Source organism: Phascolarctos cinereus, unplaced genomic scaffold (genome assembly GCF_003287225.1).
Source record: "Phascolarctos cinereus isolate Bilbo 61053 unplaced genomic scaffold, phaCin_HiC Scaffold_2;HRSCAF=192, whole genome shotgun sequence".
Taxonomy (NCBI): Eukaryota; Metazoa; Chordata; class Mammalia; order Diprotodontia; family Phascolarctidae; genus Phascolarctos; species Phascolarctos cinereus.
Genome location: NW_027555625.1, coordinates 243,892,916 through 243,905,603, shown reverse-complemented (window position 1 = coordinate 243,905,603; position 12,688 = coordinate 243,892,916). Strand labels below are relative to the sequence as shown.

General features: G+C 36.1%; 1 protein-coding gene across 1 annotated transcript in view; it reads left to right on the top strand.

Moving 5' to 3' along the window:
- Window positions 1-192: 192 nt before the first annotated feature.
- The window catches only part of SYCP2 (synaptonemal complex protein 2), a 115,824-nt gene continuing 103,328 nt past the window's right edge, over window positions 193-12,688 (top strand). The window contains exons 1-4 of the mRNA XM_078149887.1: window positions 193-281; window positions 1,976-2,022; window positions 3,436-3,579; window positions 7,296-7,424. Coding sequence (XP_078006013.1) covers window positions 1,999-2,022; window positions 3,436-3,579; window positions 7,296-7,424 — 297 coding nt within the window. The 5' untranslated portion in view covers window positions 193-281; window positions 1,976-1,998. The remainder of the gene's footprint in view (window positions 282-1,975; window positions 2,023-3,435; window positions 3,580-7,295; window positions 7,425-12,688) is intronic.

The following is a 12,688-nucleotide window of genomic DNA, read 5'->3' as shown; positions in this document are numbered from 1 at the left end:
CCCTCGATTCCCCCCCCTCCCGGGGGTGGTTTCCCTCCCGCCCCACCCGCGGGTCCGGGGAGGGGCGGGGGACGTCGGGACTGGGAGAGAGGCTGGCGGGAGGAGGGAGGAGCCGCGCCTAGGGCGAAGGTGATTGGAGGAGGCGTTTCGCGCCTTTTTCACAAGAGGGAAGCCGCAGCCTGAGGTAGCGTGGGAGAAGAGGGCTGGGGATTAGGTCCGGGGCCACGGCCACGATTCTGCCCGGGCTGGGTCAACACGTCTGGACCGCGGAGGGTTAGCGGGTCCGTTCTCTATCTCCCCACCAACTGCCGGGGCGTGGGGTCGAGAGGGAGGCAGAAAACCTTTTTGGGACCAGACGGGGAGGCCGGCTTCTCCAACGGCCGAGGCCGTGTTAACGGCCCCCCCGGGGAGGAGGAGGCGGCCAGCTCTGGGCCCAGGGGTGGGGGCGGGGCGGGCCCAAAGGGGCTCCCTTACCTGAGGCGGGCCACTTCAGCCCCGGCGCCTTCATTATCGAGGTTGATGCATGCCTCCGTGGTGGGAGCCTTTCCTGCCCCGCGCCCCGCTCCTCCCCGCAGATGATCGGGGCCGGAGGCGCCCGTCGCTCGGCTCGAACGAGGGGGCAGCAGGGGGCTTCCTGGGGCAGCGTCAGTTCCCCTGGTGGCGCTTTAAAACTCGTGTTAGATGGATCATGTTTGGGCCCCGTCGGGAGAAGCCGGTGCCTTCCTTTCAGGCTCCCTAAGCCAAGCGTGGAGGGCGGGTGGGGTCGGGCGAGGGCCTACCATGCCATCATGAGGTGATGAACAGTGAGGGGATCTTCTGAATAACTGCGTTTTCGGTCCCGTTTCTGGAGGAGAATCTTAGGCTCATAGAAGGGGCCTTAACACCCTGACCAACTCTCCTCGTTTTACAGATGAGGAAATTTGAGGCCTAGAGAGGTGAGGGTGACTTGCCCATGGTCACACAGGTAATAAGGACAGATGGCAGGATTCAAAGTCAGGTCTTTTGATGCCAAACCCAAGGTTCTACATCGTACTGAGGTCCCTTTTTCCTAACAATGACAGCACAATTTTGCCCTACTCGGAGAGGGTGGATGCCTAAACCAAGAAAAAACCAAGATTTTGTCAAATAATGACAAAGCTAATCAATTGACTAGAAATTATAAGGCATTGAAGCATTTGACAGGAAATTTGTTGTCCCCTTCAATAAATTACCTTTTCTTAGGCCTGATTTTATCTTCAAAGTAGTAATGACTGAAAAAGTTAAGGTTATTCTATTACATCTTCTCCTGCTTAATTTCTTGTTTAAAGTTGAGAATTTTTGATGAGTAGACTCTGACACCTAGTTTAGTACCAGATGCTCTCAGCTGCTCCCCTTTTTTTGGTTAATTTGCTAGGAAAAAAAGTTTTTTCCCCTCCTTTCAATTTTCATCTGCCTAAAAGTTTAACTTTCTCATTTTGTCTCCTGATCTTTCTTTATGTTTATTACTAATTTGGTTTCATATTTTTTATATGTAGTTTGAACAGAAGAGGTAAATGAATCTTATTTTTGGTCCTTGCCTCCTTATATCTCAAAGAAGAAATATAGCATAGTAGTGGAAATGTTAGAGCAGTAGGAGTCAGGAAACTGATTTTAGTTAAGATATAGCTATGTGACATTATATAACATTATATAATTCACTTTACTTCTCTGGCCTCAGTTTTCCAACATATAAAATGAGGGAGCCAAATAGTCTCCAAGGCCCCTTTCATCTCTAAAATTCTTACATCACTTGGCCCAAATAAATATGAGTAATTTAGTTAGTAAAAATAAAACCAAAATTAACACAATTTTGAAGAAAAGCAAAATATTTTTGGTTTTGGTATGAACCGTTCAGTAGTGTCTACCAAATTCTAAAATGTTTTATAGACCATAATCATTTGGAGTAGAATTATGAAAATAGTTGTATTTATATTTTCTTTCAAATATTTTTGTACAGTTTAGTTAATTGAAGTTGCCAAAATGCCAGTAAGACCTCAACTTCAGGTATGTTGTTATATGTTACAGTGAGATTATGTTATGTTTAATGTTAAGACTATGTTTAGGGAAGTTTTATATTTTTACATGTTTATGTACTTATAATAAAGATAGATTTATATAAATTACTATAAAGGGCTAAATAATTTAATATATTTAAATATGTCATTTTCAAGTACTTTGCTTTACTTTATGTGATGTTCTTGAAAATTATGTTAAATCAATTTATAATTTCCAATTTAGAATCGACCCTATAATAGAGCCTTTTAAACTGCAAAAAAATCACTCTGTGATTGTTACTACAAATATGGATTCTTGTACATCAGGTTTTTTCAAACAAGACATATTTCCATATATTTGAATTTATTGAAATTTTTTAAATTAATAAGTCATAGCTAAAGATTGTTTTTAATTAATTACAAAAAAACATAGCGTGGAACATCAGTACCACCACCTAACATTGCTTAGCAACTATTTACATTAAAATTAATTTTAAAACATAAAGTATCCCAACAGTTTTTCAGTTCCTCCACTTAAATTCCCATTAGTATTCTTTCCCTTTCTGCCATTCATTCTCATTCACCTTTCCTCTTAACAGGGTTGCAATTAATATGAATTACAATCTTCTGGTTTGGCTTTGGTGTTTTTTGTTTGTTTTTAAGTACTATATGCAGTTATCTAATGCAATAATGGTTGTGATTAGTTTGTACTTTGTAAAGTTCTAATTGCTTATAATGGACCTAAATTTAATGTCAAGGATAGCAAATTCTTCCATGTAAATTTTACATATGATTAGTGTTATAGTCAAATCTGTTAGTGATGCTTCCTGACTGATGATGCCTTTTCCTTCATTTTATATCTAAAACTTTATGAGTATAATGTAGATGGCTAGTGAACCTTGATGAAATCAAAACAACGGAAATTTTTCTGTGTGCATGGTTTTAATTGGCTAATTAATAATTTAATTGGCTTAACTAATATTATTTCATTCTCCAAAACCAGGTTATTTTTTACTTTTGCCTTACATTGATTAGTTTCAACATGAAGTTGGCTTAGCGACTTGAGAAGAAAAAAAACCCTCAAGTCAGGACTAATAGATCTTTCTCCTCTCTTCCATGAAGTTTTATTACCAGCAAAATAATTTGTTCTTTTCATCTATCTTTAATACTTGACATAAATCTTAAGGTGGTACATAAATATAACTGGGTTATTATTATCCTTATTAGGACCAATGGTAATATTTATAAATTCTTCTGAAATTTTCATAGAAAAATTTTGTAAAACTTTGAATATAAAGGGTAATTAATTTGGTTTTGATTTGTAATTTGTAGTGCTACTGACAGCACTAACTTACTTCTTTAGTAATTGATTTGGTTTTGATTTGTAATTTAACCATGTCATAGCACCAATTTATTTCTTTAGCAGTTGGAAAAATGCATAGATGATGCTTTAAGAAAAAATGACTTCAAACCTTTAGAACAGTTTCTGCAGATGGAAAATTATGAAGATATCATATTTAAATGCAGCAAACAGTTTCTCAGCAAGTTGGATAACCTTATGTGCAAGGTAAAATTTCACTTCTAAAAAAAAGATTGGATGTCACACCACTGTTAACAAGTGACTATTTTGTTTAAATGTTCCTGCCAGAAAGAAATGTGCCATTGTGAAAATCAAATTAAAGTGTTTGCTTAAGAATAGCTATTTTGCTTTTATTTTTTTAAATTTTTTAAATTTTTCTTTTTTAAATTTTTTTTTCCATATGCTTTTGAGTTGAAAATTTTTCTCCCTTTTTCTCCCCCGCACCCTCCCCAAGACAGCGCACAATCTGACATAGGCTTTACATTTATATACCCATTAAACATATTTTCACATTAGTGAAGTTGTAAGTAAAAATTAAAACCAATAGGAGGAACCATCAGAAAGATGAAACAAAACTCAACAGAAGGTAAAAATAAGTGAGAGCTATTCGACTTCCATAGTTCTTTCTTTGGATGTGGACAGGACAGCATTTTCCATCCCGAGGCCTCTGGAGATGTCTTAGATCCTCGTAATGCTGAGAAGGGTTCAGTTTAACATTCTTAGTCATTGCATAATGTGGCTGCTATTGTGTACAAAGTCCTCTTGGTTCCGCTCACTTCACTCAGCATCAGACCATATAAGTCTTTCCAGGTTTTTCTGAAGTCAGCCTGTTCATCATTTCTTATAGCACAATAGTATTCCATTACATTCATATATCACAACTTGCTCAGCCATTCCCCAATTGATGGGCATAAGAACAGCTATTTTAAAATATCTTTAAAATGCTTTGTTTTTTATCCAAAGTGATTTAAAAACTTTGGAAATATTTGCTTAACTTATGAAGTATTTTCAAAGAAAGAAACCATGTTTTGGTTCTTCCAAGTAAAATATTCAAAATGCTGTATCTTTACAGGATTACCATATTGACCAATATATTTGTTGAAAGTGGTGTAACTAGTTGTTTGCTATTGAGCATATAAAACTACTGCTTGACTCATTTTAAAACTCTTTAACTAGCTTTTATATAGACATACATGAGGTTTAAAACCTTAGGTTTTGTTGTTAATATATTAAACATAATCTTTATACATATATATACACATACATATATGTATATATTTTTTCCCAATTATGTGTTAAAACACTTTTTAACACTTTTAAAAAAAGTTTTGAGTTCCAAATCCTATCACTCTCTCCCTCTCCTCCCCTTTCCCTGAGACAGTAAACAATCATATATAGAGGGGGCAGCTAGGTAGCCAAGTAGATAAGAGCTCCAGCCTCGGAATCAGGAGGACCTGAGTTCAAATCCGGCCTCAGACACTTAACACATACTAGCTGTGTGACCCTGGGCAAGTCACTTAACCCTGATTGCCTCACCAAAAAAACCTAAAAAAAGAAAAGAAAGACAATACTCCTTTAAAAAAATCATATATAGATATACATGTGCAATCATGTAAAATATTTCCATGTTAGTCATTTTGTACAAGAAGCCTTGAATGAAAGAAATAATGAAGGAAAGTGAAAAATAGCATGTTTCACTCTGTATTCAAACAATGTATCATTTCTTTCTCTGGAGGCAGATAGTATGCTTCATCATTAGTCCTTTGGATTATCTTGGATCATTTTGTTGCTGAGAATAGCTAAGTCATTCACAATTCTTCCTAGTACAATATTACTGTTACTGTGTACAACATTCTCCTGGTTCTGTTCACTTCAGTTTGCATCCGTTCATGTAAGTCTTTCTATGTTTTTCTGAAATTATCCTGTTTGTCATTCTTATAGCATAATATTCCATCACAGTCATATACCACAGCTTGTTTAGCCATTCCCTGATTGATGGGCATTCCTTCGATTTCCAATTCTTAGTCTTAAAAGAGCATTTTTTATAAAATTAAAAATGAAAATTAATAATATCTCTTAAGTAATGTTATATCACTCCCCCACACCCCCAACCAGCAGAGGACTTTGTCTTATATTTTACTTAGAAATAGAGATCAGCAGTTGTGAGCTTCCTTTCTCCCTCCAATTCTGTACCTCAAATGATTTCACCATTTATCTTCTACCCCAACTCACATTCTCTTTTCTTTTGGTGCAGTCTCTGAAAAAGAGGTGACTTAATAGAGCTTGTATTTTTTGTAATTCCCCCTCCACACTCTAATCTTCAGTTTCTCTTATTGACTCCTCTCTTTGGCTCTTTCCTTGCTACCTATAGACATGCCCAGATTTCTCCTATCTTTAAACCTTCATTTCACCAAGTCATCCCCTCAGGCTATCATTCATTGTCTTCTCTCTTTCACTACTGAGTTCCTAGTATTAGCATTATCTCCTATTCTTTATCTTAACCCTTTGCAATCTGGTTTTCAGCCTTACAACTGGACTAAAACTGCTGTCCCTAGGTTACCAGGGATTTCTTAATTGCCAAATCAATGGCCTTTTCTTACTTCTCATCCTTCTTGAACTCTGCATTAATACTGTTGACCACCCCCTTTTCCTGCATACTACCCTCTCCCTAATTTTTTCCGCATGTTGGTCTTTATTGATTTTTGTACTTGTCCGGTCATTTCTCAGTCTCATTTGCTAGGTCTTTATCTGTGATCTGTTCCCTACATATGTATGTATCTCAAGCTTAGTTCTAGGCCCTTTTACAAAACAAAAACATGTACTCAGGGATTTCATCAGTTCCAGTGGATTTATTTGTTAGCTATTCAAATGTCTACCAAATCTACCTGTCCAGCTTTAATCTAGCTCCAGGCTCTAGTTCTGCCTTTCCAATTGCTGGATAGCTAGCTCCACTGAGGTACCTCAAAGGAATCTCAAATTCAACATATCTAAAATGAAATTCATTTTCTTTCCTCCCCTACCAAACACTCAAACCCATCCTTCTTCCTAAAGTCCCTCTTTCTTTTGAGGACATTGCCATTTTTCTGAAAACTAATCTCAGTTAGAATTGATTCTTCCTAACCCTCTTAACTTCCTAACCCCCCCCCCATCCAATCAGTTGTCAAGTCTTGTTGGTTCTACCTCGACAATATCTTCCACTCTTATGACCAAAATCTTAGTCTAAGCCCTTTAAATTCTTGCCTGAACCATTGCAGTAACCTCCCGATTGGGCTCTTGGCTTGCAGCTTCCCTTCTCCAATCCATCCTCCATATAGCTGTCAGATTGTCCATGTTGCTTTCTATTACATTACCTCTAGTAAAATATGAAGTCCTGTCTCACATTAAAATCTTTCACAATCTGACTCTAACCTGTCTTTTCATATTTCACATACTGTGTGTCCCTACACATACTATGTTGCAGCTAATCTGACTTACTTGCCTTTCCGCCTGCATGTTACCTCCCTCCTCTGTGTTCAAGCTGTCCCCCATGCCTAAAATGCTCTCCTCACCTCTTAGAATTGATACTTATTTTCAGATTCAGCTCAGGTTCAACAACTTTCTACACAAAAGTTTTCCTGACACCTCTCTGTTATTAGTATTCTCACAAAAATTACTTTGTATTTCTTCTCTCTTTGTATTTCTTTATCTATGTGTAGTTTTGCCCCCAATAGACTATAAACTACTTGAGGGCAGGAGCTGTTTTTTGACGTGCTATTCTAGGGTCCAGTCTCTTTTACAAAGTAAGTGGATAAGAAATACTTGTTATTGTTTCTGTATCTTGACTGTAATTAATTTTGTACAACGAAAATCATTTTATTTATTTCATTGAATATCTTTTTGTATATATAAGAGATATTTACTGTTCTGTTTTTTTTTTTTTTTAGGAACTTAACAAAAAAGATATCCAGAATACTTCAACTATTTTAAATTCTCTTGGAAAATATGGCAAAAATATCAGCATATTTGGGGAAGCTGGACTTTTAGTAATGATAAAACAAGGGCTAGTCAAAAAGATAAGTATATTATAAACAAAATTTGTCTTAGAAGGTAATATGTCAAGAGTCTGTTTTAAAAACAATTTTTAAGAAAATGTATGTCTGTTAAAGCGCATCCAAATTGCTGGTTATTTCTCCCTACCTTAAAACATATGTGTATCATCTTTACCCTTAAAATACTTCCCCTTAATTTTAACATTCCTTCTAGCAACATCTTATATATGTCCTCCATTTTATTGCTAAATTCCGAGAAAGAGGGTCTGTGATAGGCAGCTTGGTATAGTACATAGAGTTCTGGACTTGAAATCAGGAAGGCTTGAATGTTGCCCCAAATACCTACCAGATATATGACCTTGGGCAAGTCACTTGCTCACTCTCGACCTCAGTTTCCCCATCTGTAAAATGGGGAATAATAATAATAATAATAATAATAATAATAATAATAATAATAATATCTACCTTACTGGGTTGCTGTGAGGATCAGATGAGATATACAAAAATCATATATGCCCATGGGGTAGTGAGATAACAGATATATAGTCTACCCCACATGACTGTAAAGTGCTTTGCAAATGTTAAAACTATTATATTATTATTTTGTGTTTGCTGCTTCTGTTTCCTCAACTCCTTGAGATCTGGCTTCCGACCTCCGTGTTCTATTGATAGTACTCTCTTAAATGTTTAAACAATGTCCTACTGTTTGCTAAATCTGATGTTCTTTTCTCAGTTCCTTGACCTTTTTTTTTTCTTACTTTTTTTTTGGGAAGGATATTCAGTTCTGGTACTCATCTATTTCTCCTACAAACCCCTTTGTTCCAGTCCAGTCAATCCAATAAACATTTATTAAACACCCACTATGTGTCAGGCAGGCATTTTGCTAAGCTGTGGGGATACAATTAATGAAAAGCTCCTCAAAGAGCTTACAATCTAGTGTGTGGAGACAACACATAAAAGGAGGCAGGAAAGCAAGGTTGGAGATGGAACAAGGGACATTTTGTTCCATGGAGTTGTGACCAGGCATAGCAGCAGATGCAGAGTGGACTTCTGTGACCCTACTCTTTTCTACCTGTCTGACTGTTTCTGTTCAATAGCTTTTGCTGTTTCTTATTCTCCCCAATATCCTAAGTGTAGATTTCTTCCAAGACTCCTTTTTCCCTCTTTATCTTCTTTGCCTGAATAATTTTATCTTCTTCTGTGGATTCAATTATCATCCCTTTGCAAGTGACTCTCAGATTTTGATACTTAGCTTTGATCTCTCCCCTAACTTCCATCCCTATATCTTCAATAATCTTTTAGTCACAGCCATTCCATGGCACCCCACATTTCTAAAACTGAATTAATAATTTTCTCCTACTAGTTTACCCCCTTTCTAGAAAACTCTATTACTGTTTATAGTGCTACCATCCTTCTAATTATCACTCTGGAAGCCTCAGTCCATCTTTGATTCTTCCTTTTCCTTCATTCCCACTTTCAGCTAGTTGTCAAGTTCTTTTGCTGCTCTACCTATAGCTCATTTCTCATTCATTCTTTCTGCTCATACTGTCATTTCCCTATTTTAGGCCCCCATTACCTCTTATGTTTTAACAAGATTTTTATTTTTATGTGAATTTAATAGATCTCTTTTTTGTAATAGCAATGCTTCACAATTTTGTATAAATTATTATCTTCTCTCCAACCTAGCCTTCCTACAACTACCAAAATATTCTTTATAATGTGAAATGAGCGTGTCACTCCCTCTCCTCAAAAACCTTCATTTTCCAATTATGTATATATAGAATGTAAAAATTCTTTATACTGATACTTAGGTCTCACCATCATCTTTCCAACCTTATTTTATGATACTGTCCAGCTGTTCCCAAGCTTAAAAAACTTGTCTTCTGCTGCATTGTACTTGCACACACTGTTCCCCATGCTTGGAATGTACTCTCTCCTGACCTATGCCTACCACTTCCACTCTCTTCAAGCCATAGCTTAGATGTCACGTTTCCATATTCCTTCCTTGATTCTGATGTCTGATAATTTCTGAAAGTGTTTCATTTAAATGTTCTTAAAGCACTTTGTCTCAGTCTCTCCTTTCTCTCTTTCATATTCTTATCTTCTATTAAACTTGTCTTTGTACATATTCTTGGAAGCATATAAGACAATGCTTTGCTCGTAAGATATGCCTAAAAATGTTGAATTAAATTGAAAAAAAATTAAAAAGTGTTTATTAGCAATTCTATTTGTGTGCCTTTAAGGAAACACAGGAAGAAATTATTTAATATTTTCCACTTATTTGGCTTAATGTGCATAGTTAAATATATATTGAAATTAGAATCATGTAAGGTACAATAGTTGTGACCACCTTAGTTCAGGTTCTCATTACTTTTCTGCTGAGCTATGGCAATAACTTTCTAACCCTTTCCCTATCTCCTGTTTTCCTATGACTTCATTGTTTTTTATGCAGGTCTATGTTCTTAATATACCAGACCAGTCATGTCATTTTGCTGTAGCCTACTGTAGTCTAAACTACTTAGCATGACATTTAATTTCTTTTATAATCCAGCAACAACCTAGGAGGTAATATGTCATAATTGGGGGAAAAACTGGTTCTGAAGTCAGAAGACCTGGGTTCAAATTCTCTCTTTGTTGTATTATACCTGTATGATGTTGGGCAACTCACTTAATAGCTCTGGACCTCAGTTTCCTCATTTGTAAAATGAGAAGAGTTGGACTGGATAGCTTCTGAGATTCCTTTCAACTCTCAATCCATCTATGATCCTGTATTTCTAGTCATATTTACTGATTCATGATTTACCTTCACTACTTTGATGCTCCAATCTGAATGAATTTCTTACCATTCCACAGATAGATGCTAAGTTTCCTGTCCCTATATCTTGTTTCCAGTGCCTACAATGTTGGTCCCTCCTTTACTCTATGTCTATCCAGCCTTTAAAATCATACTTGTCTTTTAAAGTGACATACTGTGTCACTTCTCATATCACCTTCTGCATAATACAACAAATCTTGTGTTCTCTCCATCCAGAAATTATTTTATATTTGTTGTTTACGTGTTGGATACTCTCAGTAGGTTGTAAGCTCCTTGAAGGCAGCAACAGTTTTTTTTGATCTTTGTATCCCCACCACCTTAAGCTGAGTATGTTTTTTTTTCTTTTCTAGAAACTCTTACTATACCTTGTATCTCTTGTTTATATCTATTATAGATTTTTGTATTCATGTTGTATATCCTGCATGCTATTTTGTAAGTGTCTTAATGTTAAGAATCATATCTCACTTATTTTTGTGTCTAAGGGCCTGTTCTGGACTTAATATATGCCTAATATTACACAATTTTATATAGGCTAAGAGGAACTATTGTATTAGATTGTGGGAACATATGTAAAATTAAGGAGATTTTGTCATTTTATTTATACTGTAAATTACTTATAAAGTAAAGTGAAATGTTAAGTGACTTGCCCAGGGGTATATTGGAAAAGATGATGACTAAGGTTTTTTCCAAGGGCAGCTAGGTAGCACAGTGGATAGAGCACTGGGCATGGAAGCAGAAAAATTCATCTCTCAGAGTTCAGATCTGGCCTCAGACATGTATTAGGTGTGTGACCCTAGGCAAGTCACTTAACCCTATTTGCCTCAGTTCTTTATCTATAAAATGAGCTGGAGAAGGAAATGGAAAACCACTCCAGTACCTTTGCCAAGAAAACCACAAATGGGGGTCATGGAGAGTCAGCTATGACTGAAGAACAACTTGACAATAATAACAAAAGGTCTTTTCCAGTGATAAGATTCTGCAAATTCTGTGAACAGGGAAGATAACTTGTTATCTTTCCAGCCTCATCTATTACAACGAACATACTAAAACTAAGGGATATTTAAAAGGTTTTTAAAATCATATTTTTTAAGATTAACAAGTATTTTCTTTTTCTCCCATCACTCTCCTCCTCTCATTTGGGAAAAAAAAAGAAAAAGAACAAAAATTACTGTAACAAATATGTCTAGTCAAGTAAAATGAATTCCTGCATTGCCACATCCAAGAATTAATGTCTTATTCTTACCTTTTGAGACCCTCACTTCTCTGTCAGGAAGTGGGTAGCATTCTTCATTATTTGTCCTCTGTAACTATGACTGAACATTGTGTTGATCAGAGTTCAAAAGTCTTTCAAAGTTGTCTTTACATATTGTTCTCATGATTCCTTATCTGACAGCATCAATTCATACAGTATCTCTGAAACCCTCCATTTTATCATTTCATACAGCAGAGTCATATTTCATTACATTCATATGCCATAATTTGTTCAACCATTCCCCAGTTGATGGGCACCCTTTTAGTTTTCGGTTCCTTGCTCCCACAAAAGGAACTAATATAAATATTTTTGTACATATAGGTTCTTTTCCTTTCTCTTTGGTCTCATTAGAGTATAGGCATACACAGATGAATGACATTTTGGTCATAGTTCCAAACTGCTTTCCAGAATGACTTGACCAGTTAACATCTCTTTACCAGTGATACATTAATATGCTTACGTTCCAGCAGCCCCTCCAACTGTCATTTTCCTTTTTTGTCAGTTTGTCAGTTTGATGGGTATGAGGAGGAAACTCAAAATTGCTTTATTTTGCACTTCTCTTTATTAGTGATTTGAAGCATTTTTCCTATGATTGTTGATAGCTTGAATTTCTTCCTTGGAAAACTACCTGTTCATATCCTTTTACCATTTATCAATTGGTTTGACTCTTGTTCTTATAAATTTGAAGCAGCTCCATGTATGTCTTGGAAATTATACCTTTATTAGAAAAATTGCTGAAAAAATATTTACCCAGTGAACTGTTTCTCTTTTAATCTTAGTTTTGCATTGGTTTGGTTTTGTTTGTGAAAATCTTTTTAAAAAAATTGATGTAATAACAATTGTCCATTTTATCTTCTCTGACTTTATCCTTTGTTTTGTCATCTAACTCTTCTCTCATCCATAGATCCAACAGGAAATTTTTCCCTTGTTCCCAAAATTTGTTTATAAAATCATGTTTAATATCATTAGTTGTATATCCATTTGGAGCTTATCTTGGTGACTGATGTGAAGTGTTGGTGTTACTCTAATTTCTGTCAGACTGCTTTACAGTTTTTGGTGAATAGTGAGTTTTTTCCCCATTAGCTATGGCCTATGGATTTATTAAACACTAGCCTATCTGATTTATTTGCTTCTGTATGTTATGTACTTAATCTGTACTACTCATCAATTTCTATATTTTTGACCAGCACCAAATCATTTTTATGATCATTTATTGCAGTT